Source organism: Aquarana catesbeiana, linkage group LG06 (assembly GCF_042186555.1).
Source record: "Aquarana catesbeiana isolate 2022-GZ linkage group LG06, ASM4218655v1, whole genome shotgun sequence".
Lineage (NCBI taxonomy): Eukaryota > Metazoa > Chordata > Amphibia > Anura > Ranidae > Aquarana > Aquarana catesbeiana.
The window spans coordinates 357582214-357608711 of NC_133329.1; the positions used below are offsets into that span (position 1 = coordinate 357582214).

The following is a 26498-nucleotide window of genomic DNA, read 5'->3' on the forward strand; positions in this document are numbered from 1 at the left end:
ACTTGAAGTAGCATGATTTCAAAGTAGTACTACTTTAGGTACTACTTGGAAGACATCTGTGACTTCATGCACAAATGTCTATGCAAGTCGCACCTGAACAACCTCGAACTCTTTATTTTAGTGTTCTGTGTCACAGCAACAAACTCTGCCTGTGCATTTTGGCCAATCTGTGTTCATTCAGAAAAATGATTCACACCTCCACTCTAGCACAGCATGTCTGGCAAGAGGCTGCAGTCTCTAAAGGCCTGAGTCCACCAAATGCTGTGAATCAGATTTTTAGTAAGCTCAAGCATGGATTTCAATAAAAGTTATTTAAATAGGCTTGGGGTTGCCCTTGTTCCTGTGCATTTATGTCAGGATATTGTTAGGTGCCATTTCTAAAAAAATTCTTGCTTTTGTTTCTTTAGAATTGAAGAAACCGGGCACTACACTTCCTGTTAATGGTGCAGAGTACTGGTTTGTGTCGGAGCCAAGGCTTGGCCACAAAGAAGCTGAACTGTTTTGTGCTGTAAATGGCAGTGAATTGGCAGTTATTGACTCCTATGATGCTTTGACTGCTATACAGGATTACTTGAGGACACAAGGTGAAAAACATGTAAGTTATTGCTACAAATTTGCACTGAACAGCTTCCCATTTTTAATAAAGTGCAGCTAATTTAACATTTTACCAATCTATATCATTAAATTAGGGGATGGAGATTTTGTAATACTTTGGATCTCCACTCTGGTGTCCGTTTATGAAACTGTGAACAGCAGTGTTCCCTAGGATTGCCGCTGATCACAGTCCATTAACGGTTTATAAAACAGAGATGTTCTCCCCCGATCATCTCCGCACACTGAAAAGCTGTGATTGACTGACACTGAAACAGCCAGTATATGAAGCTGCGATCTCAGCATTTCCCTGGCGATCTGAGTCAGAATTCACACTTCCCGATTCACCAGCTCAGAGGTGGTAAATCGGGGAGTGAAGAGAGAATCCTGGGGGAAGGAGGAAGATTTTTGACTTCCTCCTTCCTCATTCAGACCCCCCAAGACAGTAACCATGTCCCCCTGCCTGTGTCATGTGTGTGTGTGTGTGTGTGTGTGTGTGTGTGTGTGTGTGTGTATATATATATATATATATATATATATATATATATATATATATATATACACACACACAGTGTGGGGGGGACGAGTATTTTATTAACTAGATGGCAGTCTCCTCCGGGAATGTCCGTGTACTGAGCAGTGATAATTTATCACTGCTTAATAAATGGACGTTTCAGTGAATTTCTGGTACTGTAATCTCGCTATGTCTCATGAGATTACCGTATCAGGGAGCGTTCTCCACTCTTTGAAACATTTGTAGATCGCTTCACTCCTCCAAAGAAAAAGCGATCTACACCACTTCATAAACTGGCATCCAGAGGAGAATGATCTCCTCTGTAAATGCCGGAGAATGGAGCAGTGAACAATTTTTTCCCAGGCGCCGCCCCCTCTCTCCACGCCACCCCCTATATGCATAATGGATAGATTCATGCATAGCATGGATCTATCCATGGCCGACGTGGCCACCCCCTATTCATGCGTCCAGCCCCTTTCAAGACACCGGGTGCATGCATTACAGCGGCAGGGTTTTTTTTAAGCACCTGATTAGAGCCAGAGGCTCTATTAGGTTTCAAAATAGGGTAGGGTTCGGGTCGCAGAGAATGTGCTCCAAGCCCACCCAGGTGTGATACAACAGTGAATGAATATTCGCTGTTGAAACACTGGTCCTTAATCCGGCCAATCCGAAGCGGGTGCGAGACCCGTTTTCCGATTGGCTGAAAAAGAGAAGACTCCCAATTGGCTGCCGAGGAGGAGGGAGGAAACGGAAGCCGCTGTGATCACCCGTGGAGAGCAGGGGAAGCCGCCGGTGATGGTGTAAGGACTACCAGCCGATATACCAACTGGCATACTGTTTGCCGCCGCCCCCCCCCCCCCCAAAAAAATTCCACCGGCCGCCACTGGAAGAGACCCTATTGGTCTCTTCTGTCATAAACCCTTCTCCCTGCCTGTTGGCGTTTGTGTACATATGCTCAGCGTAGCTTACATTTATGGCACCGTCCTGCGCTGTGATGATGTGACTCCCATTGGCATGCATGGAAGTGATATAATTGTAGCCCTACAAACCAAGTATTAATATAAAAAAGACAGCGTTACAACCAATATGTGAAAAACTCCCCATCAAAGCTGCTACCTTTTTCAGGTGAGTAAAACAAGTGCATGAACTTGAAATTGTGTAAATAAGGCAGCACTAATGACAGCATATATGCAAATATAAAGTGCAGTGTAAATGAAATACAGTACAAATAAAGCAGTTCTGATATCACAAATAACTAAACCTATGCACAGACATGATAAACATACAGAAAAAAATTAAAATTAAATCCAGTGTAGATAAACCACAGTCCATTCCACCATCCATAAAATGTGCTCCACTCATAAAAAAAAAAAAAAAAAACTTCAAATAGTATGCAGTTCCATATAGTGACACTTTCCAAAATTCTACAAAAGGTTCTCCACCCAAAATAGGAAATTCACCAGTGCTCCATCGACTGTGAAAGATAATTAAGACTCCTATGCATACCCCTTGTACACCATGAACTCACCAGAAAGGTTGGACCATCATAACAAAACAATGGTCAAAAACTATGTATTAATTGTGTGGTAAGATCCTCCACTCCCCAAGTCCAACAGGGCTCCACTCACAAGGTAAAAAGCAGGAGACCGAAAGAGACTCATCGCATTAAAACTATGGAAGCATATTTATTAAAATTATAAAAAAAATAGTGCACTCACATTTGTTGGTACCTGGAAACTTAACGGCACAGATCATCATCCTTAAAAATGTATACGGATCGCAGCCGTTCCACCTGTCACAAGAGCCGGCATGCATTCCACAATAGTTCCGCCTAGCTTTCGGCAGTCCAATAGTGACGTCAGAGACGATCAGATCCAGCCCAATGCATTTCACCAGTAGTCTTCTTCAGGAGTTTTAGCCTTTCTGGTGAGTTCATGGTGTCCAAGGGATATGGATGGGATTCTTGATACTCTTTCATTTTGGATGGAGCACCGGGGAATTTCCTATTTTGGGTGAAGCACCTTTTGTGGAATTTTGGAAAGTCTCACTATGTGGAACTGCATACTATTTGAACTTTAATTTTATGAGTAGAGCCCATTTTAAGGATGGTGGAATGAACACTGTGATTTATCTGTACTGGGTTATTTGGATTTGTTTCTGTAGGTTTATCATATCTGTGCATAACTTTAGTTATTTGTGATATCAGCACTCACTGCTTTATTTATATGGTGTTTCACTTACACTGAACTTTATATTTGCATACATGCTCAGCCATTAGCACTGCCTTATTTACACTTTTAACTACAAACCACGTAGCTGAAGAGTCATAACCTAGAAAGAAGACTGGGAGAAGATGGCAGCACCTTGACAGATGGGAGTGCTGACAGCTCTGAGCTGGAGGGGCATCGCTTGCCAGGTAAATCTGCTATAATGTGCGACTATGCTGTGCATACTAATACACTCAGACAAAAAAAAGTTAAAAAAAACAAAACAAACTAAAACCTACATAAATTAAAAAAGAGAGAGAAAAAAGGGCAGACGATGAACCACTTGTTTTGTTTTTTTGCAGTCACTTTTCTATGGAAGACGTAAGTACATTATCGGGTGGGCTGCAATTAGCCAGGGGGGTGAGGAAAATTAATTAAAGGACAATATTGGCAAAGGTCGACAAAGTCTTTTTAAAGGAAAAGCTTGGAAAAGAAAAAAAACAAACCTACATACTCACCTGTATGGCTGCCCTATCAGTCCTATGCTACAAATGTCCCCCGCTGGCTCTAAGCCCCAGAACTGAGCGATCACATGACTGCTGATAGCTCAGTTCTCAGGTCTGCATTGAGCAGAAAGTAGTGACTCTCAGTCGCTGCTCTCTGCTCTGCCTCTCCAGTGCTCACTAGAGCGCCAGGCAAAAGAGCGGGTGGGAGCGGCTGGCTTAGGCTCTCAGCAGCATGCTAAAAGGATTAGCCAGCTGCCATTCAGGAATCTGCGTGGAGCCTGACATTTTTGTCGGGATCCTTCCAGAGTCTGGAGTTCTGTGATGTCAGCCACCAGTGGGCTTTAGCACACTTGTGATCCTCAAGACTACTTTGGCCAAAAAGCTTTGGCCATGCTACTTTTTTTTATTGCCAAGTCAAATTCACTGCAAATACTGCAAAAACAGTAGGTGATCTTTTACAATCATGCTGATACCTTCTTAACAGATGTGTAACACAGGGCACAGATTACTTTCCCGCTGCAGAACACATCTGGGGCAAGTGTTACTGCCAGCAGGTTTGAATGCGATTTTATACATCAACCTCCTTTTGATTTTCAGGGATGATTTCAGTTTGCTCAAACTGAATTACGGTATTTTGTTTTATTTCTACAGATAACGACCCTGTTGCAAAAGTGGTGGGTAAAATATGCAAATGTTAGAAGTCGCCATGAGTAAGTTCACTATATTGAATTTCTTATGACTTAAAATGTATTATATTGCAGCTTACCAATTTTTAGATGTGGTGGCTGGATTAGCTTTCTTTTCTTAAGCTTTTTTGCCTTCTTCACCTGCCGATCCAGCCAGTAAGTGTTGCTGTTTATTTATTTATTTTTTTCTTAACGGACCAAGCTGTCCAGCAAAAGTGGTAGTTAGAGTGTTGGGACAAGCCATTCCCACTGACTGGGGTGCTTACAATGGTCACCGTTTATTCATTCATGTAAAACCTGTATCCCAAAAGGAAAAAACTGTTGCTGTAATTGGCTATCATTTACTAACGGATCTGGCTGTTTTTTCTCCTTGAGAAACAGCCAAATCGCTGATCTTTGTTCAGAGCCCTGTGTACAGTTTGTAAACACAGGACTCTGCTGTGATTGGCTACAGCCGATCAGCAGCTCTCAGCCATAAATCATTGTGTAAATGTAATGTAATCGGGCGGCATGCAGTTAATATACTTTATTTTTAGCCATATTAATAGGGAAGTAAACTTTTACTGCACTTGCCTTTTTCCCCCTCCCAAAGTAATGTTACAGCAAAATATACTTGCCTGCCTAGAGCCACACAACAGTTCCTCAAATCTTTGAAAATCTAATGAAAACTCTGCCAACAGATTGACATGTTACCTAAACTTAAAATTAAACTGACACTAAACATTATCTTTATTCTAAAAAAATAATCCATACACATCCACTACTTAAAGTTGTTGTTACCCCAAACATGTAACTCACTGCCAGCCCCTTTATTATAGCTAGGCATACCACACTGCATAAGTGTTTTATTAAAACGAGGCATGAAAATACCGTTTTAGGGCTAAATTCAGGCCGGTCACATGACTCGCGGCCGCTCTACACCTTCAACTCGGGGCTACTGCAGGAGAGTTCTCCCTCTGGCGTCAGCTGAGGAGGTTACGTGGCCGCACAGCCCCTCCCGCAGTAGCCCGTAGCCCTAATTTGGAGGTGTAGAGTGGTCATGAGTCACATAACCGGCCTGAAGAGCGCTCTAAAACGGTATTTACGTGCCTCGTTTTAATTAAGCACTTATACAGTGTGGTATGCCTAGCTATAATAGAAGGGCTGACAGTGACCATTTCTAATATTAGAAAAAAAAATATTAAAAGGGGGGGACGGAGACAAAGTCACAGACAGGAGCTGACGGGGAGGGAGGGGGTGAGGTGGAGAGAGGAGAGCTGCAGATGACTGAGGGATGTACACTGAAAACTGTAGTCAGGGCTCAGTAGCCCTGATTATCGTGATCAGCTGACAGAGGGGGACACAGGAAGTGGCAGGATCAGCCAGGTTTTTTACAGTTTAGAGGGGGGCAGATTAGACAGCACAAGCACTGTGCTGTTTAATCTGCTTTAAGTGACCAGGATCTCCTTCTTTTTTTTTTTTTTAAAGAGTTACAAACACTTTAATCTCCCTGAAATCTGGTTTGTCATTCAATTGGTGCTGTGTCTTTCTGCCTTTTTGTAATGTCTCCTGTGAGCTCCCGAGCCTCTCCTTTTATCATTTGTTTCCGTTTGGCACGAGCAGTGTATATTAGTTGAGGTCATGTGCACAACTCTATACACACTACAAATCCCATAATCTCTAGTCCAGCTTGGGACTGAACAAGAGAGGGTAGCTACGTTCCCCCTGTACATACTGTTGGATCATGGAGAACAAACCTAGCTACGCTCCAATAGGAAACCGACTGACAGCACCAAAAAAAACCTACTTTGTAGGAGACTGAGAGCAGTAGAAGTTACTTTTCTGAATTACATAAATACAGAGTTGAATAGTATTTTTTTTTTTTTTTTCCTTGATCATATAGTACAGGACGCAGGCTGAATATTCATGGACCCTGGTAAATTCAACAGTCAGCTTGTGAAAGCTGCTGCAACTGATATAAACCTTATACAGTATCTCACAGAAGTGCACCCCTCACATTTTTGTAAATATTTTATCTTTTCATGTGACAACACTAAAGAAATTACACTTTGATACAATGTAAAGTAGTGAGTGTACAGCTTGTATAACAGTGTAAATTTGCTGTTCCCACAAAATAACTCAACACACAGCCATTAATCTCTAAACCGCTGGCAACAAAAGTGAGTACACCCCTAAGTGAAAATGTCCAAATTGGGCCCAGTTAGCATATTTCCCTCCCCGGTGTCCACTAACTCGTTAGTGTTACAAGGTCTTAGGTATGAATGGGGAGCAGGCGTGTTAAATTTGGTGTTATCGCTCTCACTCTCTCATACTGGTCACTGGAAGTTCAACATGGCACCTCATGGCAAAGAACTCTCTGAGGATCTGAAAAAAAGAATTGTTGCTCTACATAAAGATGGCCTAGGCCAGTGATGGCAAACCTTTTTGAGTTTGAGTGCCCAAACTGCAACACGAAACCAACGTATTTATTTCAAAGTGCCAACATATACAGAACTTGATGACAGTGCAGTGATGTCTGGGGGTGGTGAACATGGGACACATCAGAAATCATTGGGCTGTGTCATGATGAGGAGCAGTGATCTGATTTCATCTATATATTTTAGTATAGCCGCTATGCTGTGCGTGTTTGACAGTGGAAAGCATGTGTATGGTGCCTGGGCCCTTGTGTGTGTTTTTTTTAGGGTGATAACATTGTCTATCCCTTTTTGTATGGGGTTTGAAGGATTGTCATAAAACTTATGACAATCCTGCAATCATCATATAAAAAGGATATCGAGTGAATAAAATCAATCAAATAATAATAAAACAAGTGTGTTCTGCCTAGTTGCTTGCTAAAACACTAAACAGTGATTCCACCCACCGTATGAAACTATTAAATCCAATAAAAATAGTGTAGCATAACATCTTACCAATACATACTCAAAATCGAGTGTCAAATTTTAACAAATATATAATGCATCACATTAAAAAAGTCCAATATTCAATGATCCACAGTCCAGTGTCTCTCTAATGATTATATCAGTGCAGTAAACAAACACCCAGTGTCTTCAATCCATATTCGTGCTTCTGTGCTCATCCTTTACCAAGTGAAAGACTTTTTATCTCAAGGAACAAGGAATACACATGTAATGTGTGTAACCCAGGATCTCAATAACCAGAAATCAGCTCTTCAGTCCCCCCGCTCCAGATTTCTGCTTCTTATCACGCCACCGCACAGCTCACACATGCATAGCCAGGTTATAAAATGAAGAGGCACAGAAACATAGGGGTTGATTTACTAAAGGCAAAAAAACGGTGCACTTTGCAGAGTGCAGTTGCCCTCTGCAAGTGCAATTGCTCCAGAGCTTAGTAAATGAGGTAAGGCTTCACCTTGCAAAGAATACCCAATCCCGTGCAAGGAAATAAAAAAAAACTGCATTTTTGCTTCCACATGATTGGATGATAGAAGTCAGCAGAGCTTCTGCTCATTTACCAAGCTCTGGAGCAACTGCTCTTGAAGAGGGCAACTGCACTTTGCAAAGTGCACAGTCCTTTTCCCTTTAGTAAATCAACCCCATAGTGTACACAGCTAAACACGTTTATTTCCCACACAGCATACACTTACACTAACAATGATTTCCACAGCGCTTCAATAACGCACACATCAGTTGACTCAGCTCCTGGGCACAAGAACGGCCTGTGATTAGGTTTCTACAGTAGGCACCATCACAGCCTCCCATTGGCTCAATCCCCACCACGTGTTCCACCTACCAAACTTCATCCAGCCCAGCAGCATAACTTCATCTCATCCACGCCCACCCTAGACACGTCACTCCTGGCCCCAGAGCTGTTTGGGAGATGTAGTTCTATGGGAGGGGATGTGGTGTGGACGAGATACACCTTGTACAGGATTTTCTCGCGTGCCCACAGAGAGGGCTCGGCGTGCCAGCTGTGGCGCGCGTGCCATAGGTTCGCCATCACTGGCCTAGGCTGTAAGAAGATTGCCAAGACCCTGAAACTGAGCTGCAGCACGATGGCCAAGACCATACAGCGGTTTAACAGGATAGGTTTCACTCAGAACAGGCCTCACCATGGTCGACCAAAGATGTTGAGTGCACGTGCTCAGCATCATATCCAAAGGTTGTCTTTGGCAAATGGACATATGAGTGAGGCTAACATTGAAGGGGCGGGGGGTCAGCCTGTCAGTGCTCAGACCATACGCTGCACACTGCATCAAACTGGTCTGCATGGCTGTCATCCCAGAAGGAAGCCTCTTCTAAAGATGGTGCACAGGAAAGCCCGCAAACAGTTTGCTGAAGGCAAGCAGACTAAGGGCATGGATTACTGGAACCATTTTCTATGGTCTGATGAGACCAAGATAAACTTATTTGGTTCAGATGGTGTCAAGCATGTTTGGCGGCAACCAGGTGAGGAGTACAAAGACAAGTGTCTTGCCTACAGGCAAGCATGGTGGTGGGAGTGTCATGGTCTGGGGCTGCATGAGTGCTGCCGGCACTGGGGAGCTACAGTTCATTGAGGGAACTATGAATGCCAACATGTATTGTGACATACTGAAGCAGAGCATGATCCCCTCCCTTCGGAGACTGGGCCGCAGGGCAGTATTCCAACATAACGACCCCAAACACACCTGCAAGATGACCACTGCCTTGCTAGAGAAGCTGAGGGTAAAGGTGATGGACTGTCCAAGCATGTGTCCAGACCTAAACCCTATTGAGCATCTGTGGGGCATCCTGAAACAGAAGGTGGAGGAGTGCAAGGTCTCTAATATCCACCAATAGCACTCCAATGGCAACCTGTGAAGCTCTGGTGAACTTCATGCCCAAGAGGGTTAAGGCAGTGCTGGAAAATAATGGTGGCCACAGAAAATATTGACACTTTGCCCCCAATTTGGACATTTTCACTTAGGGGTGTACTCACTTTTGTTGCCAGCTGTTTAGACATTAATGGCTGTATGTTGAGTTATTTTGAGGGGACCGCAAATTTACAGTTATACAAGCTGTACACTCATTACTTTACATTTCTTCAGTGTTGTCACATGAAAAGATATAATAAAACATTTACAAAAATGGGAGGGGTGTACTCACTTTTGTGAGATACTGTATAAAATTATTATTTTTTGTTTTGTTTTCCAAGCACTGACAAATGACACAGTACTTAATTACAGTCTGGTGTTACCACTACAGCCAAACCATTTAACACCCCTAAGGCCATGTTTAACTCTTTCATTGCCAGAGCCGTTTTTGCGTGGGTTTTTTTGCACACATGAAGATTGCTTAAAACCCCCAAAATATTATATATTTTCTGTAAACAAACACACTGAAGAATAACATAGTGGTAGTTTAATTTTTTTTTTTTTTTTACATTTAACATTTCAGTAAAAAATACACTACAGGTAATTTTAGGGCATACAAAGGCGCAATATATTATCTTTTTTTTTGGAAAACCTAAAAAGTTGAGCCAAATAAAATAGATACCCAGCGTGTCAAGCCTTAAAATTGTGTGCGCTCAAACGGCGACAAGCTTCGGTACCTTAAATTTTCCATAAATTACTCTTTAAAAGCCGTCCGTTTAGAGATAGACGCAAATAATAGACCTCTAACTTCTACGTTATTGCTCTAACTTCAGCATGCACGGCAATATATACCGTGTAGCACTGCCAACGTTTGTGTGCATAGGCACCCCTGATGCATGTGTTTATGTGAGGCTCAGATTTTTCTGAGAGAGGAGGTTTAACCACTTCCCGCCCGTAGGACGTCATATGACGTCCTGGACTTTTAGTGGAGATATCTGGATGATGTATGCAGCTGCAGGCATCATTCAGATATCTTTTTTTTTTTTTTTTTCAGCAGGTGATTCCCTGTAAAGTAAAAGCCATCATAGCAGCTTCTTCCGGTCTCGCCCGTGCGATCAGCAAGCCGAAGAATGAATCCGCCGATGACCGTTTACCATAGTGCTGGCCGTGAACCAGATGCTCCCGGCCATCTCTATGACCCTCGGAGGCTGGAAACGACGTCATGATGTAGATGATGATGTAAACACTACCGGGTTTTTTTTTTTTTTTTTTTTTTTTTTTTTTTGCAGGAAAGCCTGAGATCAATTTTTTTTTGTTTTTTTTTTTGTTTTTTTTTTAATCTCAGGCTTTCCAGCATAGAGGAGAGATCTGGGGACTTATAGACCCCAGATCTCTCCGTGAAGAAGGCCTGTCATGCCCTATTCCTATTACAGTGCTGTGTAAACTGTTGGCACTATATAAATCGTGTATAATAATAATGTTTACATTCCTTGTAATGGGAATAAAAGTGATCAGAAAATTTAAGGGAAAATGTAAAAAAAAAAAAATAAACGATTAAAAAAACATAAAGTAATTAAAAGCTCCCCATCCCCTCGTGCTCACACACAGAAGCGAACGCATACGTAGGTCGCACCCACATGTGTAAAGCACACATGTGATGTATTGCTATGAATATTAGAGCGAGAGCAATAATTCTAGCACTAGCGCTCTCCTGTAACTCTAAACTGGTAACCTATAAAAAATTTTGAAGCATTGCCTATGGAGATTTTTAAGTACTAACATTTGGGGCCATTCCACGAGTGTGCGCATTTTTAAAGCGTGACATGTTGGGTATCTACTCGGCGTAACATCATCTTTCACAATATGCAAAAAATTGGGGTAAATATTGTTCTGTTTTTAAATTCATAAAAGTGTTTTCTTTTTATTTTTAAAACGCCTTTAAAAAATTGCTGCGCAAATACTGTGTGACATAAAAAAATTGCAACAACCGCTATTTTATTCCCTGGGGTGTCTGCTAAAAAAATATATATAATGTTTGGAGGTTCTGAGTAATTTTCTAGCAAACGATGATTTACATGTAGGAGATGAGTGCCAGAATTGGCCCAGTATTAAAGTGATTGGGTGTACCTTTTACATTTTTTTACACTTTTTTTTTTTTTTCTACTAAACTTCACTTTTCAACACATAGGGGACAGAAAGTCCCCTAAGGGATACTTTCTTTTTGGTCCTCTCTCCCCTGATGTCCCACCTGTCCTCCAGTGAAATTAATGGAGTGCAGATCATTCTCCAGTAGTTTCTTCCCCAGCCACATTGGGGGAAAAGTGACAGCCAGACCCAGACATGACACTTTACAAATTGCTTCCAGGTTTTTGGTAGTAAGGGGAGACGAATGAATGGACGTTGGTTGTTCTCCCTCCTCTCTTCCCAGTGGCACCCACCGTGCCGGTCCTTGGTCCTCCGACAGGAGCTCACAAGGGCGGGCCAACTGTTTCCTGGATGTGTGGAAGCAATTGGTATGCCATACGTCAGCGGCATCTAAAAGGTTGGCCCAGCTCTGGGTACGATTTCTTTAACTTAGCCAAATATTCCTGTTCCTCAAATGCCAATGGCCATCATTTAGGCATTAATCTATGTCCTGCAAATCAATTGACATTGGGATTAGGACAGCTCAAGCTGCAAGTCTTGTAGACCCCACCCACAAGGTTTCACTTATTGAGGTGTTCACAAAGTGAGGACTTTGTTTAAAGTAATCGAAAAAGTATCACACAGAAGGGCATATTTATAAAGCGGGGAATATGGCATTCACCAAACATTCACTGCAGGTGAATTAATCATTGTAATGTACAAACAAATGCACAAAAAGTTACACCTCCAGGTAATGTTTGCCCAAAAAATATTTTCGCAGATAAAATTAACACTGCCATAGTTTTCGTCAGCTGTATGGTTTCAGTAATGAAAACTTAAAGGGGTTGTAAACCCTCAAGGTTTTTCACCTTAATGCATTCTAGGTTAAAAACCTTCTGCAGCCCCCCAGGCCCCCCCCCCCCCTTTTTACTTACCTGAACACGATCTTTCCAGCGACCGAGACGAGCACAGCTGCTCCAGCTGATGTCTCGGGTCCTCGTTGGATAGTTTGATAGCAGCAGGAGCCATTGGCTCCCGCTGCTGTCAATCAAATTCAATGATGCGGGAGCCCAGGGGCAGGATCGAGTCCTGCTGTCTGTGTCAATGGACACAGCAGCAGAACTCGGGAGCGTGCCGGCACGAGTGCCCCAATGGAAAGTGCTTCTCTGTGGGGGCACTCCAAAAGAGGAGAAGCCAGGAGCGCCGCGGAGGGACCCCAGAAGAGAGAAGATTGAGGCCACTCTGTGCAAAACCCTTGCCCAGAGGAGGTAAGTATGACATGTTTGTTGTTGTTGTTATTATTTTAAACAAACCTTTACAACCCCTTTAATTTGAAATAAGTCAATTGAGGAAAACTATGATGAAAATCATTTCCACTTTTCATCAGCGAACAAAAACGTAACGAAAATGTGAAGGAAGGGACTTTAACCCACCTGAACTTCTGCTTTTCTCGGAGCTCCGCCTGTCTGTTAAAGGAGAAGTCCAGCCTGAGCTCATTTGGCTGGGCTTCTCCTGTGGGTCACAGGAGTGCAATTCGTTTTGCACTCCTATGACCAGTTTTCAGCAGAGAGCGGTCTGAAGTCTGCTCTCTGCTGACGTCACCAATGTCAGTCCAGGCACCGTGTCATCCCGACTTCGGAAGTCTGGATCCGCCAGGTGCCTGGACTGATGGCAGTCTCAGCTTTTCAGCGACCTGCTGAGATGGCCGCTCCCCGCCCCTCCACAGCTCAGCGCTCCAGTGAGCATGAAGGAGCAGAGCAGGAGAGCTGCTGACTGACAGGCAGCAGCTCTCCGCTTGGGGAGGTGAGAGAACCGAGCCATCAGCAGTGTTCGATCGCTCAGTTCTCAGTAAAGAGGCGGCGGGGGATAGATGCAGCATCCGGCCGATCCACCTAGGTAAGTATGAAATGCGAGATAAAAAAGAATCCCATACTTCTCTTTTAAAGCCCCAGCCCCCTGACTCTATCAGCAAGCTGTATTGGCTGAGAGATGCAGGATCCCATCAATCCTTTCCCTTTTCTATGCGGTTTCACAAATTACACTCATTCGCACTCTTTGGTGCCCTCTGCTGGACTTTCCTAAATCGGCAACACAATACCATCCCCAGCCTATAATAGCACATTAAAGTTTAACCGCTTAAGGACCGCCCCATGCAGATATACTGCGGCAGGGCGGCCCTCCTGCATGAAATTACTTACCTGTACGTGATTTCGTGCACGGGGTCTGGGGCGCTCGTGATTGGACACAGCGGGTGCCAATCAGCTGATCCGGCAGACGCGATGTTTGCCGGGACCCGATGATTGTTCTGAGGAGAGGCAGAATGGCGGTCTGCCGTTCTAACAGAGGGGGAAGATGAGTGTTTCACTTAACCCTTTTGATTGCCCCTAATGTTATCCCCTTCCCTGCCAGTGTCATTAGTAGTGACAGTGCATTTTTTTTTTTTTTAGCACTGATCACTGTATTGGTGTCACTGGTCCCCAAAAAATGTCAGTTTGTCCGCCGCAATGTTGCAGTCCTGCTAAAAATCGCTGATCGCCGCCATTACTAGTAAAAAATAAATGAATAAAAGCTCCATAAATATATCCCATAGCTTGTAGACGCTATAGCTTTTGCGCAAACCAATTAGTATACGCTTATTGGGATTTTTTTTTACCAAAAATATGTAGCAGAATACATATTGACGTAATTGATGAATAAATTTGATATTTTTTTGGGTATGTTTTATAGCAGAAAGTAAAAAATATTGTTTTGTTTTTCTCAAAATTGTCGGGTTTTTTTGTTTATAGCGCAAAAAAATAAAAACTGGAGAGGTGATCAAATACCACCAAAAGAAAGCTCTATTTGTGGGAAAAAAACAGCCTGGTCATGAAGGGGGGTAAACCTTCCGGGGCTGAAGTTGTTAACCACTTCAATACAGGGCACTTAGACACCTTCCTGCCCAGACCAATTTTCAGCTTTCAGCGCTGTCGCAGTTTGAATGACAATTGCGCGGTCATCCAACACTGTACCCAAACTAAATTTTTATCATTTTGTTCCCACAAATAGAGCTTTCTTTTGGTGGTATTTGATCACCTCTGCGTTTTTTATTTTTTGCTAAACAAATAAAAAAATACCAAAAATTTTGAAAAAAAATAAGTTTTGCTTTTGTTTCTGTTAAAAAAAAATTGTAAATAAGTAAGTTTTCTCTTTCACCGATGGGCACTGATAAGGCGACACTGACAGGCACTGATACGGCGGCACCGATGAGGTGGCACCAATGAGCGGGCACTGACGATGGGCACTGATATGCGGCACTGATGGGCACTGGTAGGCAGCACTGATGGGTGGCACTCATGCAGCACTGATGGGCATTGATAGGCGGCACAGATGGGTGGCACTAATAGGCAATGAAAGGCGGCACTGCTGGGCACTGATGGGCGGCACTGATGGGCGGCACTGCTGGGCACTGATGGGCGGCACTGCTGGGCACTGATACGCGGCACTGATATGAGGCGCTGATACGCGGCACTGATATGAGGCACTGATACGCGGCACTGATATGAGGCACTGATGGGCATCCCTGGTGGCACTGGCAGTGGTAGGCATTGAAGTGGGCACTGATTGGCAGCTGCCTGGGCACACAGTGGCATTTCCCTGGGGGTCTAGGGGCATACCTGGTGGTCCAGTGTGGATCGCTTCCCTGGTGGTCCTGGGTGGCTTCCCTGGTGGTCCTGGGTAGGATCCGAGGGGGGGCTGTGCTGATAAACAATCGGCAAAGACCCCCCTTGTCAGGAGAGCAGCCGATTGGTTCTCCTCTACACACGTCTGTCAGACGCGAGTGAGGAAAAGCCGATCACCGGCTCTTTCTATTTACATCGTGATCAGCCGTGATTGAACACGGCTGATCACGTGGTAAAGAGTCTCCGTCGGAGACTCTTTACCTAGATCGGTGTTGCAGGGTGTCAGACTGACACCCCGCAACAACGATCGCCGCGATGCGGGCCCCCGGGGGCGCGCAGCGGCTCGATATTCCTGATCACGTCATATGATGTCCGGTCAGGAATATCAAACCACTTTGCCGCCGTCATTTGGTAATAGGGCGGGCGGCAAGTGGTTAAACATGTATTCCACTTACACATAAGTTAAAGTAGGAGCATCTACTAAGTTGCTGAAGGAAAAAAATAAGTGTTTTTTTTTTTTTTTTTTTTTCTTAAAATTTAAAATTCAGGCAATTGCAGCCAATAGTGTTTTACAGATTTTTTTTTTTTTTTTTTTTTTTTTTTTTACATATGCAAGTTGCACTTCTGTTTGTCAAAAAGCAATATTTTTCTTTGTTTATGAAAATTTTCTTTATATTTATTTATAAAGACGTTATATATCACAAATGCTAAATCTGTGTCTATAGTGCATGTTCACACCTTAAGGGCCCATTCATACCAGAAACTGTGACCTATAAACTGTACAACTCAGTTGAACAAAAAACTGAAATCTTTTAGGTGGAGGGAAGTAAAAGTAAAACCATAAAATAATATGGTTGCATAAGTGTGCACACCATTGAACCAATACTTTGTTGAAGCACCTTTTGATTTTATTACAGCGCTCAGTCTTTTTGGGTATGAGTCTATCAGCATGGCACATCTTGACTTGGCAATATTTTGCCCACTCCTGTGCACAGCCCTCTTCAGATCACCCCACAGATTTTCAATCGAATTCAGGTCTGGGCTCTGGCTGGGCTATTCCAAAACTTTAATCTTCTTCTGGTGAAGCCATTCCTTTGTTGATTTGGATGTATGCTTTGGATTGTTGTCATGCTGAAAGATGAAGTTCCTCTTCAGTTCCTCTTCAGCTTTCTAGCAGAAGCCTGAAGGCTTTGTGCCAATATTGACTGGTATTTGGAACTGTTCATAATTTCCTCTACCTTGACTAAGGCCCCTGTTCCAGCTGAAGAAAAACAGCCCCAAAGCATGATGCTGCCATCACTATGCTTCAAGGTGGGTATGGTGTTCTTTTGGTGATGTGCAGTGTTGTTTTTGCAACAAACATATCTTTTGAAATCATGGCCAAAAAGTTCAACCTTTGTTTCATCAGACCATAACACATTTTTCCACGTGCTTTTGGGAGACTTCAGATGTGTTTTTGCAAAATTTAGCCGGGCTTGGATGTTTTTCTTGGTAAGAAAAGGCTTCCGTCTTGCCACTCTACCCCATAGCCCAGACGTATGAAGAATACGGGAGATTGTTGTCACGTGTACTACACAGCCAGTACTTGCCAGATATTCCTGCAGCTCCTTTAATGTTGCTGTAGGCCTCTTGGCAGCCTCCCTGACAAGTTTTCTTCTCGTCTTTTAATCTATTTTGGAGGGACGTCCAGTTTTTGGTAATGTCACTGTTTGCCATATTTGCCATATTTTCTCCACTTGATGATGACTGTGTTCCATGGTATATCTAATGCCTTGGAAATTCTTTTGTACCCTTCTCCTGAATGATACCTTTTAACAATGAGATCCCTATGATGCTTTGGACGCTCTCTGCGAACCATGGCTTTTGCTGTAGCATGCGACTAGGAAAATGTCAGGAAAGACCTACTGGAACAGCTAAACTTTATTTGGGGTTAATCAGAGGCACTGTAAATGATGGCAGGTGTGTACTGACTCCTATTTAAGATGAGTTTGAATGCGATTGCTTAATTCTGAACACAGCTACATCCCCAGTTATAAGAGGGTGTGCACACTTATGCAACCACATTATTTTCATTTTTTTATTTTTACCCCCCTAAAAGATTTATTTGTTTTTCAGTTGAGTTGTACAGTTTATAGGTCACATTAAAGGTGGAAAAAGTTCTGAAATTATTTATCTTTGTCTCATTTTTTTTACATCACAGAAACCTGACATTTGAACAGGGGTGTGTAGACTTTTTTTATCCATTGTAATAACATGCGATTAGATTTTTACTCCAGGAGTATATAATGAGTTTGGGAATTTTAGAGAAATTCTTAAATAATGCCTTACTATTTAACTAAACCCATTCAATTTTAGTCGACCAAAATGTATTGGAGATTTTAGTCAAAAGACTATGACTAAAACTACCGGTAAGTCGAAATTTGACATCAAAATTACCACTGATGTTTGGTGATGGCTTTATAAATATGCCCCATAGTGTTCAAAGCACATTTTTTTTGCTCATCTGCCAGCGTATGCTTTTTTTTTCCTACATTATTTTCTTTGAAAACTAAATAAATAATGCTCTAAAATCCTCCAACTTGTACTGTCTCATTCTCAGACTTATACTTCACCGTATCAATTGGAGACGTTTTGGTGATTGTTCTTTTGTTTCGGCAATGACCCATTATCCAGGTATGAGTCCCACTTTGTGGTGGTTTATTTTTAGATTTACAAAAATTACTTGTTAATCAATTTTATAATCTGTGTTTAACTTAGAATTCTGCTTCCTGCAGACTATTTTCAGAGCTTGAACTGCCACGAAAGACTCCCATTTGTATGCAAAAGCCAAAACATCTCCTTACTTGAAATAGAGACCCCAAATCAGAACAAATCTACTGGAATTTGCCCCACAAACTGGACTGCATTTGAAAATAAGGTATGAAATATGTGCATTACTTTAAAAATGGTGTGGGGGAAATCGGAGTCTGTATACCTGCTAAACATTATGTAAGTATGTATTTATATAACCATTTATCATTAGCACTTTAATTGGACACAATAACTTTAAAGGGCAGTCTCCCCTCTAGTGTATCACGGATATGTTATAGTTTAATGTTTTTGGGGTTGTATTCAATATGTGCAAAGAAATCACACAAATACTTATAAATATAACATTTATTAAACGTAATGACAGATACAAATATTAGAAAATATAACAAGAATACTTCCCCCGTCTGCTCTCACAGCGTGGCATACAGTTGATCAAACGCATGCATGATTGCAAGCTCTGATGTGAGACAGACTGTTCCAAGTTATAACTATAGTATAAAGGATTTGTGTGTAAGAAATGGCCAACTCCCAGTAGAGCAAAATGATTAAGGACCTGGTCAGTTTGAAGTGGCATTCATTTGGTATTAGTCAGCTAAGGTAACCAGACTTTGTCCTGTATGGCCCCTTAGCCAGGTTTGGAATTCAATTTTAGGTATTGTGAGCCTACAATAATAAGGAAATATGAAGTATTCAATTTCCCCATCACTCTCCTACCACTGATGTTGCCCTCCCAAGTGGTCCCTGCCTGCTCTTGCCTGCGTTACAGCCTGCACCACAATATCCAGGGTCGGAGCCTAGAGGAGAGCATTCTATCTATGTTGTAGTTCTCAGGGCCTAGTGATCAGCCACTAGGCAAGAGCACTGTCACATGGGATGTCGTCACGTGCTCCCCCATACCTGAAAGCACCAAGTGTTTTACACCTGAAGAGGTTGGGGGGGGTGGGGGGTTTAGTGCCATTTTATGTTATTGCATATGCCAGCAATGGCACTGGGGGTTTACACCTATACTCCCGGCTACAACGGACACCACCCCATCTGCTGATCTCTCTTAGCTAGTAAGAACCTGGAAGTAATTGAAAGTTTTGTCACTTCTGGTTTCTGCTGTCACTTTCTGCAATCTGCACTCCATTGGCTTTAGTGGAGTGCGGGGGAGACATCAGGGGTTTAATGAACCCTTGATATTTAATTAAAGAGAACCTTTTAGAGTAAAAATGCTATCGCACAGGGAGCTATTGGTACCCTATGTTATAGTAATAAATGTAAAGGGAAAAAAGTGTAAAACAAAAGGTACACCCAAAGAAAAAACTTCAGCTGACATCTCTTGGCTGGACTACTGCAACTACCTCTTCATTTGCCTACCTCTGCACAGGCTCCTTTTTATTCTATCAAAAATGCTCTTGCCAATCTCAATGTCCAACACCTCTCTGCCAGTCCCTCTACTGACTTCTGATTGACCAACAAAATTCAAAATATTAGCAACATACAAAGCTTTCCACAACTCTGCCTCCTGGTCTCATTACAATCCTTGTCTCAGAATATCAAACTGTCCTCTACTCTCCTTTCAAGACTTTCTGCTGTCTAACTTAACGTCACTGCAGCTCTCAGAAGAAAAGAGAACCTTTTAGAGTAAAAATGCTATCGCACAGGGAGCTATTGGTACCCTATGTTATAGTAATAAATGTAAAGGGAAAAAAGTGTAAAACAAAAGGTACACCCAAATTTCGGGACTTTCCACCATCTCGTTTCCTGAGGTCAAGCGTTCCCAAAGATCCAGAGAAAAGACTGTCTCTGTTTCAGGCACTAGACCGTTTAATATCTCAGGGGGTGATCATACAGATCCCCACAAAAGAGCAAGGTTTGGGGTTTTATTCAAATCTTTTTATGGCACCAAAACCTAATGGTGATGTCAGACCCATTCTAGATCTAAAAAATCGAAATCGGTTCTTGAAGATCTGCTCAGGTCAGTAGTTTCTTTCCTTCTATCCTAGTTTCTATCCTACTAGGAGAACTTCTGGCATCTATCGACATCAGGGATGCATATCTGCATGTTCCTATATTTCCCGTTCACCAAAGGTTTCTGGGGTTCGAGTTAGAACAGCAGCATTTCCAGTTTGTAGCCCTGTCCTTTAGGCTAACTACAGCACCCCGGTTGTTTACAAAAGTCCTGGCCCCACCTCTAGCCAGGTTAAGGGCACAGGGCATAACAGTCTTGGCGTACCTAGATGATCTATTGCTAATAGACCAGTCGGTGGCTCATTTGGAGCAGAGCGTACGCATTACAACCAGTTACCTGGAAGGTTTGGGTTGGATTCGCAACCTAGAGAAATCTTTCTTAATACCGCTAAAAAGGCTGGAGTACTTGGGTCTGATCATAGACACAGCCCAGGAAAAGGTGCTCTTGCCTCAGGCAAAGATCAACTCCAAAAGAGAGCTGGTGCGGATGGTCAGGTCAAAAGCCTCCATTCGCCTTTGCTAGGAAAGATGGTGGCTTAATTCAAAGCAGTTCCCTATGCCCAGTTCCATTTAAGACTGTTGCAAAACAGTATCCTGTCCACTTGGAACAAAACAATTCAAGCTTTAGACTTGCCAATGCGGCTGTCCCCAAAAGTGTCCCAAAGCCTCAGTTGGTGGTTACTAACCCAGAATCTGCTGAAAGGAAAATCCTTCAGACCAGTTATCTGGAAAGAGGTAACGACAGATAACAGCCTTTCAGGCACGGGAGCAGTACTAGAAAAGACAACTGTCCAGGGACAGTGATCAAGACCAGAAAGAACCTTGCCCATCAATATCCTAGAAATTTGGGCAGTGTGTCTGGCTCTGAAGGCCTGGACTTTCAGGTTACGGGATTGTCCTGTCAGGATCCAAACCGACAATGCCACAGCTGTGGCCTATATTAATCACCAAGGGGTCACCAAGAGTCTCTCAGTGCAGAGAGAGGTGAACCATATTCTAACTTGGGCAGAAAAGAATGTTCCGTGCCTATCGGCAGTCTTCATCCCGGGAGTAGAGAATTGGCAGGCGGACTACTTGAGTCGCCAGCAGTTATTTTAAGGGGGAATGGTCTCTTCACCCCAACATTTTTTGGACTATTTGCCAAAGATGGGGGACTCCGGACATAGATCTTCTAGCGTCCAGGTTCAACATGAAGTTAGTCAACTTTGTGGCCAGAACAAGGGATCCACTCGCATGCGGAACGGATGCATTGGGGACCCCGTGGGATCAGTTCTCACTGATCTATGCATTTCCCCCTATTCAGTTTCTGCCTTGACTTCTTTGCAGCAGTGTTAATTTAGTCGACTAAAACAACTAAAACATTTTAGTCGACTAAATGAATACTATTTTAGTCGACTAAAATATGACTAAAACTAAAACAATTGAGATGACTCAAGTACGACTAAAACTAAAAGCCATTTTAGTCAAAAGACTAAAATGAAACTAAAATGCCATTTTAGTCAAAAGACTATGACTAAAACTACACTTCAATTACTGAAATGTACTGGAGATTTTAGTCGACTAAAACGTAGGACATTTTAGTTGACTAAAATGTACTGGAGATTTAGTAGACTAAATACAACTAAAACAATTGCAGAAGACTAAAATGGGACTAAAACTAAAATGCCATTTTAGTCCTAAGACTAAAATTAACACTGCTTTGCAGGATCAAGCTGGAAAGAAAGCCGGTCATTCTGGTAGCACCAGCATGGCCCAGAAGGTCATGGTATGCAGAAATTGTAAAGATAGCAGTGGAGGGTCCATGGTCATTCCCACTATTGCCAGATCTGCTCTCACAGGGACCGATATTCCATCCTACCTCTAAATTTACCGGCTTGGCTATTGAAACCCAAGTTCTGAAGAAACGTGTGCTTTCCGGGTCAGTTATCTCTACCCTGATTAATGCAAGGAAGCCAGCTTCCAGAACTATATATTATAGGGTCTGGAGGGCTTATGTTTCCTGGTGTGAATCCAAGGGTTGGCACCTTCAGAGATATATCATAGGCAGAATTCTTGCCTTTCTACAATTAGGGGTAGAGATGAAATTGGCCTTGAGCACTATTAAAGGCCAAGTCTTCTTTCAAAGACCGCTTGCTACTCATTCTTTAGTCCGGGGTTTTATGCAAGGGGTGGTGCGGCTTAATCCGCCAGTCAAACCTCCCTTGAACCCTTGGGACTTGAACTTCGTTTTGTCTGTGTTACAAAAACAGCCATTTGACCCGATACAACATATTCCCTTAGTCCTTCTGACCAGGAAGTTGGTATTTTTGGTTGCTATATCCTCAGCAAGGAGGGTTTCGGAATTGGCTGCTCTTGTAAAGAGCCATATTTGATTATTCATGAGGACAGAGTGGTGTTACGCCCTCATCCAGACTTTTTGTCAAAAATGGTTTCAGGTTTTCACCTGAACCAAGATATTGTCTTGCCATCGTTTTTTTCCAAAACCATGTTCCAGGGAAGAAAAGTCACTACATTGTCTTGATGTGGTGAGAGCAGTGAAAATCTATTTATAGACAACTGCTCAGATTCGTAAGACTGATGTCTTATTTATTCAGCCAGAGGGTCCTAAGAAAGGAGAGGCAGCGTCGAAATCCACTGTCGCTAAGTGGATTCAGCAAGTTATAATTCAAACTTATAATTTAAGGGGTAAGATTCCCCCTTTTCAAGTTAAGGCGCACTCTACCAGGGCGGTTAGTGGTTCTTGGGCAGTGCGTCACCAGGCCTCTATGGCTCAGATCTGTAAGGCCGCAACTTGGTCTTCAGTACATACATTCACCAAGTTTTATCAAGTGGCTGTAAGGAGGTATGAGGATATCGCCTTTGGGTGCAGTGTGCTGCAGGCAGCAGTATAGGTCCTCAAGTCTGGTACCCTCCGGGTTGTGTCTCCCTCCCCTCAAGTGTGCTGCAGGCAGCAGTATAGGTCCTCAAGTCTGGTACCCTCCGGGTTGTGTCTCCCTCCCCTCACGTAGCATTGCTATGGGACGTCCCATTAAGTTATTACTTAAAGGGGTTGTAAAGGTAAATTTTTTTTTTTTAAATAACAAACATGTTATACTTACCTTCACTGTGCAGCTCGTTCTGCACAGAGTGGCCCCGAACCTGGTCTTCTGGGGTCCCTCGGCGGCTGTCTCAGCTCCTCCCCGCAATAACTAACCACCTTAATGCGAGCTCCCTCGCATGGTGGTTAGTTATTGCGGGCGCGCTCCCGTGATACTGCCGGCGGCTATAGCCGCTCACTGTATCACTCGGCCCCGCCCCCGGCGCGCCACGTCAGTGGATGTGATTGACAGCAGCGCGAGCCAATAGCTGCGCTGCTTTCAATCCATCCACTATAGCCAATCAGCGACCAGGCTGATCGGCTGAATGGAGGTCGGGAGCGAGCGGCCGAGTTTCGAGGTGTCAGGTAAGTAAAACGGGGGGGCTGTGGGCGGCGGTATTATCAAAAGTTTTTTCACCTTAATGCATAGAATGCATTAAGGTGAAAAAATGTATACCTTTACAACCCCTTTAAGGCTTTGTGTCCCATGATGTACGATAAAGAAAATAGGATTTTTATAACAGCTTACCTGTAAAATCCTTTTCTTGGAGTACATCATGGGATACAGAGGTCCCGCCCCTCTTTTTGGGGTTTACGTATATTGCTTTGCTACAAAAACTGATGTGCTCCTGGAAGCAGGAGGGGTTATATAGGGAGTGAACTTCCTGGATTGGGTATACCAGTGTCCATCACCTGAAGTTGCCTTTATACCCATTAAGTTATTACTTAAGGCTCTGTGTCCCATGATGTACTCCAAGAAAAGGATTTTACAGGTAAGCTGTTATAAAAATCCTATTTTTATGTTTCAAACAACTCCTCCCCACACAGTTACTACAGTTATTATCACTTTCCCTTCCCTTTTAGATTGGTAACTGTCATAAGCAGGACCCTCCTAACCTTCTTGTCTTGAATTGTATTGTAAATGTACCATCTCTATTTATATATTTATTTTTTTCCATTTATTTTATAAAACTGTAGGCATTATATAAATCCTGTATAATAATAACAACTCTAGAGTGTAAGCTGTTTTTCTGCCTATAAGGGTCTGATATGAAACGTTTATATTTAGTCTTTACATGTGGCACTGTGATTGTATAACCTGTATTGGTCTTCTTTCTATTTTTACAGTGTTTTTTAAAAGTCCTTCCAAAATATTTGAATTTCGTTGCTGCAAATGAATACTGCCAAAAACATGGGGGAAAGCTTCCTACAATTTCAAGCCAACATCAACAGGGTAAATTGTACTTGTTAGATGCGTTTACTATCTTTGATGTTATGATTTTTCTAATCCCTCCTCATCAGGCTCTTTTAGTTCTAAGTGACCACAAAAGTTGCTTTGGGGAGACATTTATTTCCTACCAGATCTTGTCTACTTTTTCTGTTGATTGTGTCGATATTCATATAATACTACCGTTTCTCTGTATATGGCTGCCTTTCAACTTGCTGAGGAGATCTCTATATTCTAATTAGAAAAATATATAAAGATTTTGTTTATAAAAAAAAATGTAATAACTTCTACTCCATTATTTAATGGGCAGGACAGTAAGTTAAGAGTGTATCATAATTGTTGATGTTCTTAACTCTAGAGCAGCTATTCCACCTAGGGTTCCTCCAGAGCTTGCTAGAGGTTCCTTGAGTTGTGGCTGATTGACCTTCCATTTGATGGTGCCTGGAAAGTTCCAGGGCCAACACCACTTGGCAGAGCCAGCTTCACGACACCAAATCTTTTTAGCTGTCTGGAAAGGTGGCACTTTGACCATCACTGTAAGGGTTGCATTCTTCTTATTGACCACTAATGTAAGGCACTTTGCCATTGACCCCAGTACCTAGACAGGTTCATACAGCACCCAGGACAAGGATGCAGAACTGTGCCCCTCTCCTAATGCATGCTGTAGAATTGGTATACCACCTTTTGAACATTCATGGCCCCTTGCTCTGGCTGTCCATCAATGGCATGGAGTGTGCACTTGCCCAGATGTGGCCAGTTGCTTGTTTTCTTGTGGCTAGAAAGTAGTTGCACATGCACGGTGTGTTTTTGTGTCAGCTGTGGGTGGATAGGGTGGAGAGTGGGTATGTTTGAGCACAGTGTGGCAACAGTAGCTGTCAGAGCAGACAAGAATCTGAAACCCACTAGTTTCTAGCCACTGATCTAAAGCTTGCGTGTGGCGAGGGGGCGCCCCCCCGCCCCCACCTCTGTACCCTGAGCGGCTGCCTCTCCTGCCCACCCCTTATCCCAGACCTGATTGACCTCCAATGAATTGGTTTTCCAAGTGTTCCCTCAAACCTGTCAATAAATTTAGGGTTTTCTCTGGAGTAAAAAGGGTTCAGAGGCCACTCTAGTGTCAAAGAATAAATTAATATTAGCAATCATGAGAAGGCATTTAACTGCTTTCTGCCCGGCCAACTGTCATATGACAGCCCAGTGGGAGCTCTTCCATCCTGGGTGGACATTATATGACGTCCTTCCAGGATTGCACCTCATGCGTGCCCTAAGGCTCGCGTTGCAGCGTGTTCTGTCACACGCTGTGTCCACCGGACACAGCAGTTGACAGGTCACTGTACTGGGCCGGTGCCATGTGACCAATCGCCACAATCACATGACATTTTTACACAATAAATGGCTTTCATTCATAGCCATTCATTGTGTACTGTTGTGTTGATTACTATGCTTGGTCACAGTGATCATATGGTACAGACCGGGCCAATCACAGTGCACATGTACCATGTGATAGCTGCGGCCAATCCCAGCTTCACAATGGTACACAATGAATGGATGGATGGCATTCATAAAAATGATTGCTTATAACAGAAATAAGTAGGGTTGTCCCATTTTCCCAAGTACTTGTACTCAGGCAAATGCTCCAAAACCTCACCCGACCTGGGGAGTTACCAGCACCGATCCCCCTGTATAGATTTCAATAAATCCTGACAGACGCTTCCCCCCCCCCCCCGCATCTATTTAGCTGCTTTATTGAAATCTATACAGGGGTGATCGGTGCTTGTAACCCCACCACCGCACCAGTCACCCTGACTGTCCCCATATCCTCCTCCAGTCCCCCTCTGTGTGCTCCGCACTCCCCTCCATTCTGCTGCTGTCCCCCTCTGTTCTCCTCCGTGTCCCCCTCTGTTCTCCTCTGTTTCTCTCACTTCCTGTTTTGGCTATGGCACAGGAAGTAAAGAAGAATTTCCCCAATGGGTTGCAAATGTCAAACAATAAACTGACAAGGGTTATGACCCTCCCTTACTCTACCCAAAATGAACAAAAAAGTTTTGTCTAGAGTTCCACTCTAAGGCTAGGTTCACACTAGTCCGCACTGTGCATTCCATTAGCAAGTGTGGGAATCGCATTTCTCTTGTGAGACGCACTGGGCTGCCATTCATCTCAGCCCGCAGCATGATCGTGGGTGCAGAAACCGCAGGGTCAAAGAAGACCATGCTGTTTCCCAGCGGCCACATTTTTAAAAAGGTGCATGCATCCTTTTTTGTGAAGTTCACATGGCACAGCAGCCCTTTCAAATGAATGGACTGCTGTCCCCGAGCAAACGCTGATTGCACAGCCTGCAATGGTGGGAACCTAGC

The 26498-nt window shown here is 43.2% G+C and overlaps 1 protein-coding gene across 1 annotated transcript in view; it reads left to right on the top strand.

Moving 5' to 3' along the window:
• LY75 (lymphocyte antigen 75) overlaps positions 1-26498 on the top strand; it is a 211079-nt gene that overhangs the window by 131295 nt on the left and 53286 nt on the right. Inside the window, exons 18-22 of the mRNA XM_073634073.1 lie at positions 408-595; positions 4470-4528; positions 17679-17752; positions 17854-17996; positions 24048-24153. Coding sequence (XP_073490174.1) covers positions 408-595; positions 4470-4528; positions 17679-17752; positions 17854-17996; positions 24048-24153 — 570 coding nt within the window. The remainder of the gene's footprint in view (positions 1-407; positions 596-4469; positions 4529-17678; positions 17753-17853; positions 17997-24047; positions 24154-26498) is intronic.